At 39.2% G+C, this 22,171-nt stretch overlaps 1 protein-coding gene across 1 annotated transcript in view; it reads right to left on the reverse strand.

The window, feature by feature from the left end:
- Positions 1-22,171, reverse strand: part of Nphp1 (nephrocystin 1) — a 47,635-nt gene that overhangs the window by 17,334 nt on the left and 8,130 nt on the right. The window contains exons 5-14 of the mRNA XM_070013243.1: positions 21,750-21,972; positions 20,249-20,350; positions 19,017-19,138; positions 17,875-17,917; positions 16,489-16,573; positions 13,941-14,035; positions 11,444-11,572; positions 4,874-4,948; positions 2,275-2,385; positions 964-1,046 (exon numbers count right to left, since the gene is read on the reverse strand). Of these exons, the coding sequence (XP_069869344.1) occupies positions 964-1,046; positions 2,275-2,385; positions 4,874-4,948; positions 11,444-11,572; positions 13,941-14,035; positions 16,489-16,573; positions 17,875-17,917; positions 19,017-19,138; positions 20,249-20,350; positions 21,750-21,972 (1,068 nt within the window). The remainder of the gene's footprint in view (positions 1-963; positions 1,047-2,274; positions 2,386-4,873; positions 4,949-11,443; positions 11,573-13,940; positions 14,036-16,488; positions 16,574-17,874; positions 17,918-19,016; positions 19,139-20,248; positions 20,351-21,749; positions 21,973-22,171) is intronic.

The raw sequence follows: 22,171 nt of genomic DNA on the forward strand, positions 1-22,171 counted from the left end.
GAGGGACAGCACCCAGGCCCAGAGTTCAGGCCCCACAACCGGACCCAAAAAATAAAAAAATAAAATATAAAAGTAACATGTAGGGGCTGGGAAGGTGGCTCAGTGGTAGAGCGCTTGTCTTGCATGCATGAGGCCCTGGGTCGATTCCTCAGCACCACATAAGCAAAAAGAAAAAAGCTGGAAGTGGCGCTGTGGCTCAAGTGGTAGAGCGCTAGCCTTGAGCTGAAGAGCTGAAGGACAGCGCCCAGGCCCAGAGTTCAGGCCCCATGACCAGACCCCCCCAAAAAAAGTAACATGTAGATTGTGGTGAAAAGTTTTAACTGCATAAGAAGGAGTAATAAGTTAAAAAACAAAACAAAAACCCTCCCCAACCCCTCTCTCCTAGTTTGGTAAATCTCCTGCCCTATCTTTTTTTGTTGTTGTTGGTCATGAGCCTGTGTGGGTGTCTTGTATATATCCTAGACTTTATTATCATTAAGAATGATAATAATCATTTATTAACTTTTGAGAACTTTTCTGTATCAGGGCAGTAATCTTCCAACTCTCCTACATATGTCACCAGTATTTGCTTTCAGTCAGCCCTTTGCAATTAAAGTCAAAAGCTGTTTACAGTGTTGCCAGTGGGATTTCAATGGCCTGCCTACAGAAGAAAGGTAGAGAGTCCCAGAAGCCCTGGGGCTCTGGCCTCATTCCCTGCTCTCATCATTTAGCGTGGTAAGAAGAGCTAGTCCACAGGAAATTCTTGACTGCACATGCAGACAGCCATTCTATGAGCTATTTTCCCTCCAGGATAAGACTGCATGCTGTTTTCATACACTCCCCTACACAACTCTACAATTAACATGAAAATTCCTTTCCTTTCAATGCGTAGGAATACTGATAAAACACACTTGAGCTATCCAGGTCCTAAAAAATGAATTCCTACAAAATTCCTCATTGGCAAAGGATACAAAGCTCACTTACTTTGCTGGAATAGGAACACCACTGGCATCGAAAAGTTTAAGAAACACCCAGCCACAGCTTAACTCTCCTCTTTCTCCAGTTGACTAAGAAATAAGGATATGAAGCAATGTCTGGATTAGTCAAATTTATAAGCATATACCAAGTCCTCTGAAGGAACACAATTAATATTCACCCCTAGGGCTAAACAATACGTCACATGAAAATTCAATGAAACAAGAGTCCTACTTTACTTGCAGGTCAGGTATTGATGGTGGTACTTCAGGTGACAGTATTTTGAAAAATTGCTCTTGCAAGGCCCTTACACCCGTTGGTATAGCACAGTTGCTGTTGTATCTGGAGTGCTAGGGACATTTTATGGACTGATTCCAAGTCACATTGGTACACATGGACAGGAAGAAACACTCACTCCAGAGCCTTTCTGCTTAGAAGTTTAACTTCACTGTCAATTGCCAGAAAACACTAAGGCTCATGTGGGGACTCTCCATGTGACTTCCCTGTGATGCCTCTCTGGTAACCACTAGGCCATCTTTATACACTGCACCTCTCAAGCTATTATTATAAGGTAGTGATGTGGCTAGCACAACCCACAACCACACGTGAATAGTTCATGTGACATGAGTTAAACCAAGCTTGTGGTGTTCTCTTTATAAAATTAAAATGTTGCCGGGCGCCAGTGGCTCATGCCTATAATACTAGCTACTCAGGAGGCTGGAGATGTGAGGATCATGGTTCAAAGCCAGCGCAAGCAGGAAAGTCCGAGAGACTCTTATCACCAATAAACCACTAGAAAACTGGAAGTGGCGTTGTGGCTCAAGCGGTAGAGTGCTTGCCTTGAGCTGAATTGCTGAGGGATAGTGCTCAAGCCCAGAGTTCAAGCCCCACAACACCCCCCCCCCAAAGAAAACAATTAAAATGTTGCAGCCCCTTAATAACTCTCAGTTACAAAGCTAAACGTGCTCAGCCCCTGGAAGGCAGAAGCAACCTGGCCCTATGCTAGAACCCCCTGGCATTTTTTAAAATCACTTTCCCAGCCTTGGGTAATTTTCATTTTTTAAAAGTGCTGGAGTTTGCTATGCTAAAATATAAACAAATACTCTTTTATTTCAATTGCCACTAAGAAAGCAGTACTTCACAAAAATTTAGAATCACTATAATTCTCCTTCCTCAAGAGAGTAAATTAAAATTTTATACAAAAATCCTTTACTACTTTACCTGTAAATAGATAAATATCTAACACTTCCCTAATAGATAAATATCTAACACTTCCCTTTTCAGTGCTTCATTAGAAGGTTTTACTTTTAATAGACATACATTGCGAATATAGGAAATTCCAAGTTCAAATAATATTCCAAGGTCTAGAGATGAAGAATTGGACCTGATAAAACAATCACCATCAAGCAAGCATGGCAGGATGCCAGTGACCTGGAATGGTAGAGAGACCAAAGTTATTTACACAAATGAAAAGAGTCACCTATCTCTCAGTGGTTTTTTATTTTGCTTTATAACTGAGCTATCTATCTATCTATCTATCTATCTATCTATCTATCTATCTATCTATCTATCTATCTATCTGTTTCAGGTACTGGGAGCTGAACTTAGAGCCTCAGACTTGTTAAAAAGGTACCCTACCACTAGAACTAGTCCCCTTTTCTTTCTTTTTTTTTGGTTCCAGTCATGGGCCTGAACTCTGGGCCTGTGCGCTGTCCCTCAGCTCTTCAGCTCCAGGCTAGCACTCTACCACTTGAGCCACAACGCCACTTCTGGCTTTTTTCTTTTTGCTTATGTGGTGCTGAGGAATCGAACTCAGGGCCTCAGGCATGCAAGGCAAGCACTCTACCACTGAGCCACATTCCCAGCCCCGACTAGTCCCCTTTTCTATTGGTTATTTTTATAGTAGGGTTTCACTTTATGTTGAGGCTATCCTCTTATTTGTTCCTCCCTTTGTCACTGGGGTAATAGGCATGTGCCACTGAACCCAGCCATTGTGCTTCTTATACAGCTGGGATAATAGGTGAGTAGCACACTGCTCAGCCATTGATTGAGATGGAGTCTCAAGAACTTTTAGGCCCAGGCTGGTCTCAAATATAAATCCCCTGATGTCTACCTGCCAAGTAGCTAGGATTGCAGGCTTGAGCCACCCACCATACTCAGGTAGGTCTTTTAAAGAAAATAAAACACAGATGGATTAGATTCATCTGACCAATGATATGAAGTAGAAACATGTAACTTCTCTGAGTAACAGCTAATAGCAAAGGTATTGTAAGTCCCCAGTAGTGCTACAAAACAAGTTTGCCTGCCGGGCGCCGGTGGCTCATGCCTGTAATACTAGCTACTGAGGGGGCTGAGATTTGAGGATCATGGTTCAAAGACAGCCCGGGCAAAAAAAGTCCATGAGACTCTTATCTCCAATTAACCACTAGAAAACTGGAAGTGGTGCTGTGGCTCAAGTGGTAGAGCACTCGCCTTGAGCTGAAGAGCACAGGGATAGTGCCCAAGCCCAGAGTTCAAGTCCCATGACCAACAAAACAAAACAAAACAAAAAAACCCAAGTTTGCCTACATTATAAGACAGTTACATTTGTTGTTTGCAAACAAAACTAAAATTTAGGAATGAACAATGCATTTGCTTAACTGCCCTGATGCCTGCCTTGCTAGTAAGATTCCTTTCCTTATGCTCATCCCATTCCTTCTTCCTCAACAATTGCTTCTCCCTTTCCTGCCTAGAAAACACACCCATTCTTCAAGGTTGTTACTCCTCTATAGGACACTTCCTAAGCATAAGGACCAGAGTGAATTTTACCCTCCTCTAAGCTTCCAATGCCCTTGGAGCTCCATAACCATTCCATTCTACCTGAGTTATACCTACCAATGCCTAGCCCACAGGGATGCTCTAAGGATTAAATACAATGGTGCATAAGGGCCTTGCATGGGGCCTTGCTGGCACAAGACCAGAGCTCCACAAATGGAGGATGTTCCTATTCATGATGTGTTTCTCTACTACCTACTGAAAGCCTTGTGAACCTGGGAAGGAAGTCTGGCTTGTAACAAGCTTGATTTCATACATTTAACATATATTTATTATTTTTCCCTCCCAACAACTCATCTTTAATATCCTGGGAAAATATTAAAATTCTAGCCCCAGCACTTCCCATAAACACAGGTACTGCAGTAGGCCATCAACAGTGTTTGTCTTTGAGGGAAGGTGTTCAGGAGCTATGCTCTGACTGTGTGAATACTGCTCACACAGCCCATGTGTGGCTGGGTCTCCCACCCCCTGTGCCCTCTCACTGAACTTCTATCTTGCTCTGCAATCTTTTGATGCACTTAGAGGAAGAGTAATTAAGGGTTTTTAGGGTGTAGTACATGAGGATGTTAGTTGTGGGAAGGAAGTAAATACTGAAGTAATGAAATCTTGGAGGTCAAGAAAAACTATAGTCAACCACAGACAATATTATAAAAAGAACATAAAGGTGTCTTTGATTCACTAGCAGCTATGTAATACTGACTCAGTGGTCTGAAACTCCAACCTCATTCCAGTACCCACAGGACCCAAATATAAGGCACTAAGTCCCCTAGGCATCACCTTTGATTTATCTGAGGAAAACATCACTGCCATCAGCAACTGGAAGGTTTAACTCCTGAAAAAACACCTCACTCCCTACATTTTATCTTCTTTTCTTTTTCCATCAAATGAGCACTTCCTAAAATTGAAATCCATTGAATGCGATGATTCATAGGAATTTTAACTTTGGTGAGTCAGAAACATGAGTAATTTTTATCAGCGCCTTCAAAGAACACTGAAGAATGTAAAGGTTTAAACCTGACCCCATAATTTGTCGCTAAATGCATTACACTTTGCTAGCTTCCTCTTTAAAGTTCATGTTTATCCCACTGTTCAGCAGAGTACTTACCTGGGGAGAAAAGGCCCAGGTTTTGGGCTTTTTAGATTGCCACGTGGCTCTGACTGTGTGAATATTGCTCAGAACCTGAAATGAGATTTTTCTCACTTGAAATCATGCCATAGAAAGTTGTTTTGTTTTGTTTTTAAACATCACCATTTCCAAGTCCCAAACAGTTAACCAGGGTTGCTGTCCTGGGGAGGGTAGCTGCGGAGGGGGAACCCTTACCTTTTATTTTATGTTTGTCTTCCTCTTCACATCAAGTACAGGAAGCTTGTAACTTGTGAAATACTTAGTGCAAAACAAGTTTTTAATACTTACCAACAAAATAACAAAGGAACTGATTAAATGAATTCAGACTTGGACTGTGGGCCAGCAACAAATTAAGTAAAATATTTACTATCTGAGATGGGTTTACTGGAAAAGTAAGCAAAATTTTGGGTCAAAATGGACTTTTAAAAGATGTGACCCAGACAAGCATTTTGTATAGTACATTACCCTGTCATTAAGATGGACGATTCAGTCAGCTATGATACATAGTTATATTTTTCTCTTGGCTCTGGAGGCCAATAAATTACATTATTCCTGCCACTTATAAAAGCTCACACTATAATTTATATAAAACAAAAAATAAAAGGAGCCCAAACTTTCTACAAACAGTTCAAACACTTGTAGAGGAACCAATAATATATTATTGTTTTATTTTAGATAAAAATATTTTAGCATAGCACCTCCAAAGAGAGTTAAGCTTTAGAAACAATGAAAAGCAATCTCAAATATGTCACATTAGTTCGAATTTAATTAAATGTACACCTCTCTGTTAGAAGGCATGTAGGACTTTATGGACAGCCAAGTTGTTTCCATAAACAAAAACCTTTCAATGACTAATATTATTCATTTATTTAACATTTCCCAAAATGTTATATATTCTCAAGCTGGACTCTTTTGATTATTATCTGGTGATTTATATAGCACTGCTTTTTTTTTGGGGGGGGGGTCCAGTCGTGGGGCCTGAACTCTGGGCCTGGGCGCTGTCCCTCAGCTCTTCAGCTCAAGGCTAGCGCTCTACCACTTGAGCCACAGGGCCACTTCCAGCTTTTTTCTTTTTGCTTATGTGGTGCTGAGGAATCAAACCCAGGGCCTCATGCATGCAAGGCAAGCGCCCTACTACTGAGCCACCTTCCTAGCCCTTTTTTTTTTTAAGTATATATGCTGGTCTTGGGGCTTGAACTCAGGGCCTAGGGGCTGTTCCTTAGCTGTTTTGCTCAAGGATAGTGTTCTGCATTTGAGTCACAGCTCTAATTCTTTTTGGTGCTTAATTGGAGATAAGAGTCTCACAAATTTTCTGCCCCAGCTGGCTTCAAACCATGATCCTCAGATCTTGACCTCCTGAGTAGCTAGGATTATGAGTGTGAGCCATTGGCACCCAGCTAAGAAAATTGATCTAAACTCCTTTGGTTTTCAAGAGGTGTTTCCTACTATCCAAGAAGTTCTTTGCTGTAATAGAAATTGACTCTCCACCCCCACACACACATTATCTCTGCTTCTATCTTTTCAGTGTGGAGAATTCTGTTGTTCAGACTCAGGATAATTTTAGTTTCCTGACTCATAGACTCTGAGAGCTCTATAGACCTAATCCAACCATGTCACTACACATGACAGCAAAGTGCAGACAGAAGGTGAATAATGGGCTCAGAATCACGCTACTTTCTGCACAAAAACAATCCAAGGACAAAATAATTAAGGATTCAAACAATATAGAAAGATTTCAATCGGGAAACTGCACCAGAGATGCATAAAGATACCTAAAAATTCAGTAGGAATCGAGAAATGAAACACAAAAGCACAATCAAATTGCATTTCATATTCAAGAGAATAGCAGGTGGTAGCTGGGATTTTAGAGGTAGTGTAAACTGCCTGAGATAGTGTGAACTGGAGGAGGCAGCCCCTCTGCAAGGTAACTTGGTATTCTATGACCTGAAGATGTTCACACTTCAGCACCCAGAAACCTGTGAGTATACTTCTCAAGCCCTTCTCACACAATTTCACTGAGAGACTGCAGCAGGAAGCATATTCCTCAACAGAATGGGCAAGCAAAACTGTGGCACATCTACATGGTGAAAGATGGAGTATGATTCAGCAGCTAAAAAGAATAACCAGTAACAAAATCCACAGTGTTGAGGAGAAAAAGTAAAGCATAGAAGGTTTTGAGACTACTTTATAAAATATGAGAGCACTAAAAATTGAGTCATGTAAAATGAATAAAACAAAATTTAGAATAAAATTAATAAGCCAAAATTTGGTACTCTAACACTTGAGCCACAGTTCTACTTCTGGCTCTTTTGGTGGTTAATTAGAGATGGGTCCCACAGGCTTTCTTGCGCAGGCTGGCTTTTAGTCAAAATCATCAGATCTCTGCCTCCTGAGTAGCTAGGGTTACAAGTGTGAGCCACTAGCATCCAAGTACCAATTCAGTTTTAAAAGGATGAAACAGGTGATGGTCACTGTGAAACATACCAGGGAAGTTCAGAGGACCTCACAGTGAGCACCACATGCTCAACCCCTTTCCCTGTACCTGTTCATCATTATGCATCCACCCACCATTCTCCTTATATTTTGATCTCTGCAAACTTACAAACATTGCTGACTTTCTCTGAAAATACTTTACCATGTATATTATTAATTAAAGCTCAGTTTCTGTTTACATTTTTATGTAAAATTTACTAAAATAATGTTCACAAATCTTATTTGTAATGCTGAGAGTAGAGAGAGGAAGGTGGATTTGCAAGGGATGACAGAACCCAAGGAATGGCTTAGTGGGCATCATCAGTGGTGGCCTGGAGGATAATCTGAACATCCCTTGGTGCCCAGAAGGAAGGAAGCACATCTCTCCCGAGCATAGTGTGAAGGTCTGAGTGAAATAGAATTTTAAATAAGAAGCAGAGACTCAAGATATAACACCCAAGATGTCCAGATCTCAATAAACTTCATTCACTATACCAAGAATTAAGAACCCTCAAACTGAACCAGAAAGACATTCAATAGACACCAACACTGAGACAATAACAGATGGGAGGGATTACCTGCAATAATTTGAAAACAGCCCATTAAAAAAAGGGCTTCAAATAACTTCGCTGTGCCTAAAACAAATTTACATACAGAAATAAAGTCTTAGGAAATCAATAAGAAAATTGCAAAAAAAAGAAATTAAAAAGTATGAAGACTAACCAAGTAGAAATTCTATAACTGAAAAATATAATGACCAGACTAACAAAACCAAACCAACCATCACAGTCCCTAGATAAACACAGCAGGGAAAGAGAAAAACAAAAAATAATCAGTGAACTTCAAGATGGGAAAGAAGCAATTGTGCTACTTAAATAGCTAATGTAAAATAGATGGAAGAGAACAAGCAAAGAATAGAGCTTCAGGTAGCTATGAGACTTTAGCAAAAGCTTTCACACTCATACCATCAGATTCCTAGAGGACAACAGAGTTTGAAGTTAAGAGGATACTCCTGGAAATAATGATAATTCAACATGCAGATTTAAGACGCTGGGCAAATCTCAAACGAGGTAAACCCAAGAAATTCACTCCAGACACAACATAAACTTCTGAAAAGTGAAAAGAGCACATGTTGAAAGCACTGAGAAACTACACACACACACACATACACACACACACAAACACACACTCTCACTTTTGGGAAAAACAGCTTGAATGACAATTAATTTCTCATCAAAAACTACAGAGGCCAGAAGGAAATGACAACATATCTTTCAAGAGCTAAAAGAAGCAGATTTCAAGGGCGCTGGTGGCTTATGCCTATAATACTATCTATTCAGGAGGCTGAGGTCTGAGGATCACGGTTCAAAGCCAGACCAGGCAGGAAACTCTGTGAGACTCTTATCTCCAATAAACCACTAGAAAACCAGAAGTGGTGCTGTGGCTCAAGCTGTAGAGCACTCACCTTGAGCTGAATAGTGCACGGACAGCACCCAAGCCCAGAGTTTAAGCCCCATGACCAACAAAAAAAAAAAAAAAAAAAAGAAGCAAATTTCTATCTAATGAAAAGATCCTTCTAGAATAAAGGAGAAACAGACATTCTTAGATACCAAACATTTTAAATATGCTGTATAACATCTCAATTTGGAAATCTGATATGAATTAATTTTATAAATCAACTTCTATGGCTTTTGAAATAAAAAATAAGTCCTACTATTTTAATATGCTATTAAAAATCAAACTCTAAGCTGAGCATGGTGATAAATGCCTATAATCCCAGCCCTAGGAAGGCTGAAGCAGGAGGATCATGGGTTTGAGGACAACCTGGGCTCAGAAAAGAAAAAAAAATTCATCTCTTCTTGGTCACTGATGACACCTACTGGTTCATTAGTGGAAGTGTTTTGTGTAGAGTAAAAATGAGGATTACTATTAAAACTCCAAGCTCAGAAGGCAGGCAGGCAGCGGGCAGGCAGTTGGAAGATTTTTTTCTTATTCTGGGAATTACAAGTACACTCAGTACGAGCAAAAACAATCCCATGTCAATTCCAAGCCTGTTCCTCTTCCAATGTTCCAGTGCTCCCTCTCCCGTTGAATGTTGCCACCATCCTACAGATGTGGAAGTCTGAGCCCTCATATCATGCTCAACAACGCTTTCTCTCTCTCCCTTCCCGGCCCCCCTCTCCACACCTAATCTATCACCCAATTGTGTTAATTCTTAGCTCTTACACCTGTTTCCACAGCTCTCAGATCCCCTAAGTTGTAACCATCACTTCTCATCTAGTTATACTTATGAAGCACTAAGTATATTCCACATATGGTTCTAAGGGCTTTACTCAATCTTTATACTGACAGGTAAGGAAAGCGAGTTAGGTCAAGTTCCTATCTTGGAGATGACACTTGGCTGGCACTTGGCCACTAAACTATACTACAGTCCTCCAACAGGCAATCTGTCAAATGCTTTTTTCTATGTGTTTGGAAATGTCCACATGATTTCTCTTCTTTGTGCTAATATAGCAAATTACCAAATTGATTTCAAATGTTAAATGTTGGTTGCACAGGTATGAATACTTGTGTTCTTGAAAGATGATACAACTACTCATGATATATTGTGCTTTTTTTATATATTGCTTGATTAACTTTGACAACTTTTTGTGTAAGAACTTAGCTTTTATATCCATAAGGGAAGGGGCATTGTAATTTTTCTTACTTCATATTTTGGTATTTTTTCCCGGCTTTATAAAATGAAAGCAGATTCTCCTTATTCTTTGGAAGAACTTGAGTGAGATTCAAATTGTTCCTTTCTTAAATTTTAGGAAATCACTAGTGAAGGCTTTTGGACTTTGACTTAATCTTTCTGAGAAGATCCTTAAGTTTTCATTTCTTTATATTTTTTCTTTCCATTGCTTTTTCTAATGCCAGTACCAGGAGCTTAACTGAAGGCCTTGAACTCTTCATTTTAAATCATGGCTAGTACTCTACCACTTAAGCCATGCCTGGAGTCTGATTTTTTTTTTCTGGTTAACTGGAGATCAAAGACTTGATAATTTTTCTGCCCTGACTGGTTCTGAGCCATGATCCTTAGCTCTCAGTTTCTTGAATAGCTAGGATTACAGGTGTCAACCACGAGCACTCAATAAGTTTTCATTTCTCTAGCGAAGTATTCATTTCTTCCTATGGTCTGTTTCAGTAAATTATGGTTTTTCAGGAAATTATCAATGCTTTCAAACTTATTGATATAAAGTTGGTTATAATATCTCTTTGTTGTCCTTTCACTGTCATTAGGATCCATGATAATGTCTTTGTTTCTATGTCACATATGAGTAATTCATTTTCTTCTGTCTCCAAAAAATTTCTTGAGCTGTTTCATTAGGCATATTTCAATTTTATTAACTTCTTCAAAAAATGAACTTTTGTTTTTTCTCTTTTGTTCATTTGCTTTCTATTTAACTAATTTCTACTCATACCTTTATTATTTCCTCTCTACTTTCTTCAAGTTCAATGTACTCTTCTATTTCATGATTCCTATGTTGATAGCTTAGGCACTAATTTTAAATCATGCTTTGTAGTATGTGCAATTACAGCTATAAATCTCTACCTGAGCACTGAGTACTTTCTGTAGGTGAAAAAAATATCTTGAGGATCTGATCGATGGGTTACTTGTGATGTACAAATATCACATGTTCAGCAACTGAACAAAGCAGGGGGCTCCCTGTATCATCAGACTAGTGTAGGTATACTATCAGATGCTTACATGTATAAATACATTCATATGTATGTGTGTATATATAGAGAAAGATAGTGAATATGTACTAAATTATCAGTGAAATGCAAATGAAAACCACAGTGGGTGAGACCGAACTATATGCTCTGTACATGAAACCTATCTTATATATGGTAACAAAGATAGTTTAAAAGGAGAATAGAAAAGCTACCAAAGATACTAAAACATATTAATGTCAAAAATACATATTATATAGTATCTATGGTTAGAAAAAGATAATATCTGCTTAATGCAGAACATATTGAATATCTAACATTAACTGATGTGTTTTTGTAATGTGGCAGGAGGATGCTCACCTTACTACCATCGAATAGACAGAGGCGGACATGCCTGCTGAGAACCTGGATGCTTGTTCCAGGTAGAGGAATCATTTTACAGCTCCACAGGGTCACAATCAGTGAAACACGACTTGGCCTTGACCTAATCTGCAAGAAAAAATAGTTACAACAAGACTTAAAAAAGAAGATAAGTAAACATTTTACACCAGCATACACATATGAGAAAAGTGCCAATACTCTGTTTACTCAGTCAAAAACAGTAATTACAGGAAAATTTTCATAAAGTTGTATTTGAGACAGTTGCATTTTTGCTTCTATTTAAAAACTACAATGCAGAGGCAGAAACATTAGGCAAATTACATGACCTGATCATGAAATGACTATGTTTCGGTTTCCAGATTCCTAATGATAGAATGTGTGTGTGTCAGTTTAGACAATGATTACAGCAAGAACCAAGACACAAAGCCAGGCACTAATGGCCCAAGCCTATAATCTTAGCTACTCAGGAGGCTGAGATCTGAGGGTCACTGTTCAAAGTTAGCCCAGGCCAAAAAAAAAATCTGAGTCTCTTTATCTCCAGTTAACCACTAAAAAGCCAGATATGGAGCTGTGGCTCAAGTTGTAGAGCACTAGCCTTAAGCAAAAGAGCTCAAGGACAGTACCCAGGCCTGAGTTCAAGCTCCAGGACTGGCCAAAAAAACAAGACACAGACTACTTATATGACTCACTTAACTCCTCCTCTTGTGTGGATTTTAAAAAATTATCTCCATTCCTCCTTGCCTCTTTATGTAGGTAATTTACAAAAAGAATATATTGACTGCTTGATGAGATTTTTCAGATCTGTTTCACAGACAGATCTGTACTCTCAGCTTGTGAATAAATAAAATGGCATCATGTCTATTTATTGTTAATACCATGGACTAGATAGAAGTTTGGCTCAAGGGGGAGAACAATAGTCATGAATGAAAAAGCTGAGTGAGAAGCCTTAGGTTTAAGGCCCAGTACTAACATAAACATACAAAAAAAAAAACAGTACGAAAAAAACAAGTCCCCCATCCAACTTCAGTTAGGTAACTTTACATTTTACTTTATAATCATGAGCCCTTTCATCAAAAAAAATTATACGCTACAAAAAGGCCATATCTAATAGCTTATTATGTTTTAAATTTAAAAATGAAAGCTGAATATTTTTCTTTGGGTACAAGAAGTTCATGCAATTAAATGACATTTATTAAAGTATAGTATCGTAGTCAAGATATAATATGTTCAATGACTTGCAACTTGAGACACTTAATACTCAGAATGCTCCAGGTAAGGATGGGGTTGACAGGAAGGACATTAAACTTTTACACCAGTCTTGCCACAACCCTGACCACACACTCCTGTGCTAAAGGCTATGGAAAGAATGAGAGAGAGAGTAGAAGGTAAATAAGAGCAGTGATGTGCTCTGATGCAGTTTATATCTGCTATAAACACACAAAGTAGAGGAAAATATGAAAGGTTCTGTGTTTGTTTGTTTGTTTGTTTGACAGTGCTAGGTTTGAATTCAGGACCTCACACTCCTAGGTAGTCTACTGCTGAGCCACACCTCCAGCAATGAAGAGTATTTTCTACTTCAAATACTGGCACAGAAAGAATCCTTTATTCTTATTTGAAAGTGCTACTTTCAAATTCTAATCACAAATTTGTCCTAACTCACTCATTCCTACTTAATGAAAATGGCAATTACTATTGCTACTACTAATGATGATGTTGATGATGATGATAATAATTGTAATTAGTAAAAACACTGTATTAGTCAGCTTTCTACTGCTAGAAGAAATATCCGAGCTAACTCAACTTAATGTTTCAGTCTGTGGTCAGCTGGCCCAGTGCTGTTGGGACTGTGCTGACACAAAGCATTATTGGGAAGCACACGGTGGAGTGACATGCTCACTTATGACAGCTGGGAGGCCAAAAGAAGAGAGGAAGGGACTGTATACTCAGTCTCTCCTTTAAGGGCTTACCCTTTAAGGAGCTCCTTCCCACTAGGCCCTGCTTCTTAAAACTTCCGCCCTTAGCTGGAAACCAGAATGACATAGGCCTCTGGGGAACATTTATCCAAACCATGGCACTGATTAACATTTACTGAGTTCTTACCATGTGCCAGGGATTGTTCCACAACTTTACGCATATAATGAATTTTCACAAGTTGGTGTCAAAAGTATTATCAACCCCTTTCCATTAATTAAGAAACGAGGAAAGAATAATTAAGAAAGAAACCTACTCTTATTTCTTTTATCATAATGGGAAACGAGCAACAGAAAAAGAGAAACTAGATAAAGTTAAGGTGCCAGTCCAAGTTTTGCCCTAGTTATGAAAATACCACTGTTTCAAAATTACAATATTGAATCAAATAACTTTTTGTTTTCTAAAATGCACTTATCAATTTACACTGGACTCTATACTTGTACCAGGATGAGGCCTGGAGAAGTGGTAATCTCATCAATGTCTCAAGGACGGTCATTGCACTTACGGTGCCTGCTTCGGCATCCCACAGTAGATCTCTGAAGGCCAGCTGGGATGCAGTGAGCTCTGGTTGTAAGAAGTAACTTGCTTGAAACTGATTTCCTGTAAAAATAGTTTTACCCAACAAAAGAGGAATGAAATTCAGCCCTGCTCCCGACCCCCTACAAAGTCTACAAAGTTATCAACAAACTTAGGAAGCAAACATTTCCAAAATGCCACCCTCCTCACTAGGAATTCAATTTCCAAAATAGCCTGCCTCGCTCATATTTTTTTAAAGTACAAAATATAAAGCTACAAACTGATGAAAAAAATCATCTTAGGAAACCTGTAAGAAAGATCTTGAAGATTTTAGGCCAATTACATGCCTCATAATAATGATGCATTCCAATACTCTGGTAAAAATGAAGGAAACTGCACTTTTTAGAGAATGTAGAAAATAATACAAAAATTGTTAGCTTTGTTTACTAACATACGAATGTTTTATATTACTCTTCCATAGTTTACTTATAAAGAATACTTCTTATAAAATTACTTTTTAATTCAAGAAAAAATTTGTCCCTGCTTTGTCAAGTGCTAGGCTAGGAGCTAGAAATACAACGGTGGATTGGGGAATGATGTCTCCGCCCTCATTAGCTTCCAGTGGATTGAGGGAAATGACAAGAACTAAGAAGACAAGTAAAAATCTACTAAGGCTGCTCAAATGAATGGGAGTAGGGATGAAATACAGTTCCCAAGGTGGGCATCTCCGGGAAGGTAGACTTATCCTGAAAGAAGGAGGGAAGAATCCAGGCATTTCAAGGAAGAATCCTGCAGCATAGGCAACCTCAAATTATCTCTATCATGGATCACTGGTCAGGTGGATAGAAGATACCCCACCAACCCTCAATTCCTTTAAAATAAGCTTGTAGACAAAAGCTGTCAAAATACTAGTACAAATAGGAAATCGAAACACTAAGTAGAAAGTCTTGATATAAAGGGCAGGTAAAGGAGTTTGGGCTAGAATGGGCTGGGGTTTGGAGATGGTTCTTTTTTCTCATTCCTTTCTTCTTCTTCTTCTTCTTTTTTTTTTTTTTTTTGTTGGTCATGGGGCTTAAACTCTGGGCCTGGACACTGTCCCTCAGCTCTTCAGCTCAAGGCTAGTAGTCTACAACTTGAGCCACAGTGCTACCTCCGGTTTTCTGCATGGTTCATTGGAAATAAGAGTCTCATGGACTTTTCCTGCCTGGGCTGGCTTGAACTGTGATCCTCAAATCTCAGCCTCCTGAGTAGCTAGGATTACAGGGATGAGCCACTGGCGCCTGGCTTTTTCTTCCTTTCTTCCTTCCTTCCTTCCTTCCTTCCTTCCTTCCTTCCTTCCTTCCTTCCTTCCTTCCTTCCTTCCTTCCTTCCTTCCTTCTTTGCTTCCTCTCTCTCTTTCTTTGCACTGGTTCTGGGACTTGAACTTGAACTCAGAACATTTAGCTTTCACTCCACTTTTTTCACTCAGAGCTAGTGGTCTACAACTTGAGCCACACCTCACTTCTAGTTTTTTTGATAGTCAATTGGAGATAAGAGCCTCAAGGAGTTATCTGCTCTGGACAGCTTTGAATCATGATCCTCAGATCTCAGCCTCTTGAGTAGTTAGGATTACAGGCATGAGCCGTGAGTGCCCAGCTTGGGTTCTTAAAGACTGATATTTGGTGTCCTGGTGAGACTGATAGGGGAATGAATCAGTAAGAGAAGTTGATAAAGGGAGGCTAAAGATACAACAAAAAGCTGATAATGAAGGGAGTCACTTTTTTTTTTTTTTTTTGGTCGGTAGTGAGGCCTGAATTATGGTCCTGGGCGCTGTCCCTCAGCTCTTCAGCTTAAAGCTAACACTCTACCACTTGAGCCACAGTGCCACTTCCAGTTTTTTCAGCTTATGTGGTACTGAGGAATCGAACCCAGGGCTTCATGCATGCAAGGCAAGCACTCTACCACTGAGCCTCCTTCCCAGCCCACAGGAGTCACATTTTTGAAAGAAGAAAAGGAGCTAGAGACCAGAGCAGAAGTAAATAGATTGGCCTTTAATAGGTTCAGGGATCTTTGCTCTCAGCCATAGAAATGAAGAAAAGATAACTGTTGGTCCTAGTGTGGTGGCTTATACTTGTAATCCCTGCTCCTTAGGAAGCACAGATAGGAGGGATTACAGTCGAGCTCAGGCAAAAAGATAACAAAAACCTCATATCAATAAATAAGTGAGGTATTACAGGTGATTCCTATCTGTAAACCCCAGGCATACATTGAAAGATTATGGTCCAAGGCAGTTGGGGTAAAAAGTGAGACCCTGACTGAAAACTAACTAAATTTAAAAGGGCTCTGGAAGTAGCTTAAATGGCAGAGTACCTACCTAGCAAGCATGAGGTCCTGAGTTCAAAACCCCAGGATCATAAAAAGAAAAAAAAGAAAAAAAAAAAAGATGAGCATCACCAAGACAGGGAGGTGAGATTCAGCCTTGTCCTCCTCTTGTTTTGGCTATAACAAAAAAGTTAAGACTTCAACCTTCATTTCTTAGCTACAATTGTGTGTGTTACCTTCCTCCAGCAGCCTGGAAAGAGTAGAAGGCCTGAACCCTGTGGGAATCGCTCCCATTGTGGTTAATACATCAACTGTGTTTATCTGCAGAAAAGTCAAAATAAAACTAATTTGCTTATTTTCATTCACATTTCCTTGTCTTTCCAGGGAAAACAGTTCAATATTGAAGGATTGAGTCCTGCCTTATTCCCCAGGGTCAAGCAAAGCACCAGGTGTGTACTCACATGCTCAGCAGGCAGGTCATTCTGACCTTGGCCCCCAGGAGACAATAGCCCCCACACCCAGCTTCCCCTCTGGGCCTGGCCAAGGATATCGACCTTGATCCCAAGGAGACCATAGCCCATTTTTTATTCTCTGCTTCCTTGTTAAGCCCTTTCTAAGCCCACCCCAAAATCAAGTCCCTTGTACAACCTCCAATCCTCTGGGAATGTCTGTGCCCCTCACTGTTCCTCAATAAACAGTCCTCAACTGTTGATGATCAAATCTAGCCTATTCCTTTTCCATTTTCCCTTTAAGTATTACCCTTATTTCTGCAAGGACGGTACCCTCAGGATAGCCTATCCCAAAGACTTGGGCTGCAAAGCTGTGTCTTAGAGTAGCTGCCTTAATGTACCTCCTGTACCTCTAGGTTCCCGCTTGGGTCCTGCTCCAGAGTACTGTCACCTGACACATGAGTTAATATGCCCACAGTTAATAGTGCTGAAGAACAAACTGGGAGGTAGTCTGTTTCTATGAACCGGTATGTCCTTACAAGTCAGTAGAGGAAAAAGGAAGGGTACTTACTAAACTGTTCTGGTGGTTATTAAAAGGGTACAGGGAATATTCTCATTTTGTTTCCTTTTTTTTTTTTTTTGGTCGGTCATGGGACTTGGACTCTGGGCCTGGGTGCTGTCCCTCAGCTCTTCAACTCAAGACTACCATTCTGCCACTTGAACCACAGTGCTACTTCCAGTTTTCTTAATGGTTTATTGGAGATAATTGTCTCGAGGAATTTCCTGCCTGGGCTGGCTTTGAACCTCGATCCTCAGATCTCAGCCTCCTGAGTAGCTAGGATTACAGGCGTGAGCCACTGGTGCCCGGCTCATTTTTTAAATGATAGGATTCGGGATAGTTCTGACTTTCCTGAATTTTTCTGATAGTAACTGACATTTAGCATTAGCCTATGAGAGTATTTAATTCTACTATGAACAAGCGTAGGCCTAGTGAGAAGTGGTACTGGAGCACAGTGTGGCTAGAAGCAAGTGACTCATCATCTGCACCAGCACAGCCCACACCCTGCACACATTTTACCATCTATTCTGTCTTCTAGTCTCTATCCTGTTTTGAATTTGAACTCAACCAGAACAAGTAGGTAACAAACCATTAATAAGACTGGTGATACTGACCTCGGAGACAGCTTTCTGAACAGCATTCCAGTGGGAATCAGTTCTAGTGAGAGGAAATGATACCATGAGTTCAGGGACAGAGTATGCTATCTACTCAATGGGACACTTGTGGTCATTTATCAAAGGTCAAAGTACACAATCACCCATAAATCCTCTAGAAGCCAAGCTAGAACTCAAGGCACTAAAAATAATTTCATCATTAAAGTAGTAGTCATCTGTAGAAAAATAATAATAGAGAAAGCTCTCAAGATGAAAGTTGTCTCTATTTCAGAAAAGACTTATTATTTATAATTTATTATAATTATTGACATATTTATAATTTAATAATGTACTTTTATAACAGTAAAAACAAGCAAGTACAAATTTTTCTGCCCATAAGGTGGTATAATCCTAGCATTTAGGAAACTGAGGCAGAAGGATCAGCAATTTAAAGTCTGCCTTAACATAATGAGATCTGTTTTAAAAACAGCAAAAGAGAGCCAGGCACTGGTGATTTACTTCTATAATCCTAGCAACTCAGGAGGCTGAGATCTGAGACTTGTGGTTCAAAGCCAGCCCAGGCAGAAAAGTCCATCAGATTATTTCCAATTAAACATTTTTTTTTTTTTTGGTCATGGGACTTAAACTCTGGGCCTGAGCGCTGGTCCCTCAGCTCTTCAGCTCAAGGCTAGTGCTCTAACACTTGAGCCACAGTGCTACTTCCAGTTTTCTGGTAGTTTATTGGAGATGAGAGTTTCATGGCTTTTTCTGCCTGTGCTGCCCAGCTCCGGTTAAACATTTTTTCAAAGTTGGAAGTGGAACCATGGAGTAGAGTGCTAGCCTTGAGAGAAAAAGCTTAGGGACAGTGCCCAGGCCCTGAGTTCAAACCCCAGGGCTGGCATTAAAAAATAAAAACAAAAACAAAAAACAGGGGCTGGGAAGGTGGCTCAGTGGTAAAGCATGAGGCCCTGGGTTCGATTCCTCAGCACCACATAAGCAAAAACAAGCCGGAAGTGGCACTGTGGCTCAAGTGGTAGAGTGCTTACCTTGAGCTGAAGAGCTGAGGAACAGCGCCCAGGACCAGAGTTCAGGCCCCATGACCAACCAAAAAAAAAAGAAAAAGTGTCCTAAATCTACAATGATGACCTCTCAAACCTTTGTACCTTTGCTTAACTTCAGCTCCATCTGTTGTCTTGTCCTCCACTTCCACATCCTTTTCACTTTCTTTTTCACTATCCTCTTCACTGGGCTCTTCACTAGACTCCTGATCTTCTCTATCACAGGGCTGGAAAATCATGAACACAGGAAGTACTTTTCAACTACTGCACAAATCAACCAATAAGAACACTAGGACTGAAGTAAGATGGGAGGTTAGTACAAAATAGACTAACATTTTCAACATGTGGGTGATAAGTCTTTGAGATTTGAGAAAATGATGAAGGTAAAGGTAGATATCAAGTGTAACCAAGATAAATTCCACGTGGAATTTGCTCAAATAGAAAAACATAAAAACATTAGAAGAAAATAATCTTGGCATGATGAAACCCTTTTTCAATTATGTTATCAAAACCCAAATCCCCAAATGGAAACACTGACACAATTGCTAATAAACAATTACCCAGCAGGATGTCAGCAAAGAAAATACCTAATGCAAATTTCTAAGGGGTAACAACTTTGTTATTATAATACAACAAATTATCAGAAAGAAAAATATTTTTTAAGATTCCTTTGGAAAAATAACCAAAACACTGTAAAGGCAAATTACAAGGTAAAGGAAAACGAAACCAGCACTCTACCTCAGTAGTATAGTAAGCACATATGCAAACAATGGAATGCATTTGTGGATCACACTGGCAATAATGAAAGATTATTCATAATCAGCACTAGCAAAATAGGGGGAAACAGGTATGCTCATCTGTAGAAGATGGGAAAATTGATTGGCAAAATCAATAAAAAAATATAAAGGTGTAAAGCCTTGTAAGCAGACATGTGAAGATTCCTCTGAGAGAATGATCAGACTGGCAAGATGGATGTGTAGACTGACCACAGCAAAGGTGCTGGTTGATACCACCAGCTCTCCAGTTCTTCCTCTGCAACCCAGTGAGACAGAAGAAAGATCATAGCTTCCAGGCTTGCCTTTTAGCTAAGTGTTAACCAGTCTGTAAGCTGGACAGGAAGACACATTTGGAAGTTTTCCGTGCAATTTCTAGGGGCCCTTTAGCTCAAGCCTTTTGTACCTTCACCTTGCTTCCCTTTAGCCATTTAGAATCATTAAAAGATCCAGTAGGTGACTTTATTCACCAATTAATTGACCAGAGAATACAGCTTAATAGTCCCTATTAAAAATGAAAAAGGTTTGTAGGAGGACAGCAAGATATAAACAACAAAGACTAACCTCCAGGTATGTTCTGGGAATGAGACCTTCATTTCCTTGGGCATTCTTAGCTATCCACCAACCATCTGGCTTTTTTTCAATTATAAGAAGAATTTCTCCTTTCTTAAAGAAAAACAAAGTAAAAGTTTTACAATAAAACTCAATAGTCATGTGTATTACTTTGTGACTATTACTTCAAAATATATGCTTCTTTTCTGGTGGGGAGATATAAGGACTGACTCCAAGGCCTTGTACATATGCTAGTAAGTGATCTATCTCAGAGTTATATCCTCAGCTTTTATAGTTTTTCTTCATCCATTATTTATCCTACCTTTTATCAAAAACTTTCCTACAACACTAACTCTGGATCTATGTGACCATAAACAAGTTGTTCCTTTTGGTCACTCAGCACATGTTTAAAGAGTATATGCAAATGAGAGTCACTTTTCATAGTCATTTTCAAGGCCCCATGTTCCTTCCAGCAACTTGATTCATGATTAAAAGTTTAATTTTTAATCTCCTGTTAGAAACTGTTACTCAGAAGCATAAGAAGAAGAAGAAGAAATCTACTGCGTTAAACAAAGGTTAAATAAACCATATTTGGAAGCAAAAATAGTAGTTACCCAATATATCCAACCCTAATTCATGTTCTGTGAGACATTAATCCATGTATTAAAACACAGTCCATCTTTGAAGAACAAAGACTTAAAATACTGCTGAGGACATTTAAAAGAAAAGCCATCCTTAGAATATGCATTATCTAATAAGGATGGCATTTTCCAAGAGTATTTGAAAAAAATTCTATGAATTAAAAGTTACATAATATTCTCACACATTTTTATTATTAATCAATTGAAAGAGAAGCATAAGAAACAAAATTTTATATATTCACTAGAATTTCTTATTCTTTTAGTTATCAGAAAACAGTTACACAATCCTTTGAACACCACAACTTTTATATTTTCAATCCCACAGGCCACTTAGCAAGCATGGATACAAGCCCCTTACACATCCGAATCAACAGAAAGAAGTGCTTCTTTTATAGTGAGATGATTCTGAAGTCTGGTACTTGCCAGTTAGGCACTCCACAACTTGAGCCACCTCTAGTTCCTTTTGAGTTAGGTTAGTTTTCAGATAGGGTCTTTCTTTTTGTCTGGGGCTAGACTTATGGTTCAAGTGGCAGATCACCAACTTCGAGTAAAAAAACCAAGCAAAAAGGAAAGGCCCTGAGTTCAAGACCCAATACTGGCTAAATCAGTCAATAAATTAATGACAAAATTTAACCCCTAATCAGGAATTATCAAACCAAAGATATTTTCAAAACCTTTGGAAGAGCTAACTTTAATAAAAGAATTTCTTTATTATTCCTGTGGCTAAACTGTAATTGTTACTTACTTAAAGAAGCTGAGTTTTAAAGAGCTTAGTATCAGTGACAAGGAATATCAGTATATAGGCAGAGCTTTCTTATTCTGTTAAGTATGCTCATTTGCTCTAACATAGGTTACAGATTTATTCAACCTACCTTAAATGTAAGATCCCCAACTTGCTGAGCAGTAAAGTCTCCAAGAGCAATGTATTCTTTACTTGATGCATGTTTGGGAGATTCTTGTTCCTTTTTTTCTTCTTCCTCCTCCTCCTCTTCTTCATCTTCTTCCTCTCCACTACTTTCTTTGCTTTCTTCACTTTCCTCTTCATCTTCTCCAGGAGAGTCATCATCTTCCTTTTTTTCATTAAGTGCATCAGTTCTACAGAAAGCAATTCTATTATTAAGATCACAAAATAACACAAAAACAAACCAAATGTAAGCATAATGTCTACATGTAGAAGAGTGGTTCTGCTGGGTGCTGGTGGCTCTCTCCTATAATCCTAGGTACTCAGGAGAGTAGTAAGATCTGAGAACGGTGGTTCAAAGCCAGCCCAGCAGGAAAGTCCATGAGACTCTCA

The sequence above is a fragment of the Dipodomys merriami genome, unplaced genomic scaffold, assembly GCF_024711535.1.
Source record: "Dipodomys merriami isolate MVZ:Mamm:240054 unplaced genomic scaffold, mDipMer1.0.p SCAF_90, whole genome shotgun sequence".
Lineage (NCBI taxonomy): Eukaryota > Metazoa > Chordata > Mammalia > Rodentia > Heteromyidae > Dipodomys > Dipodomys merriami.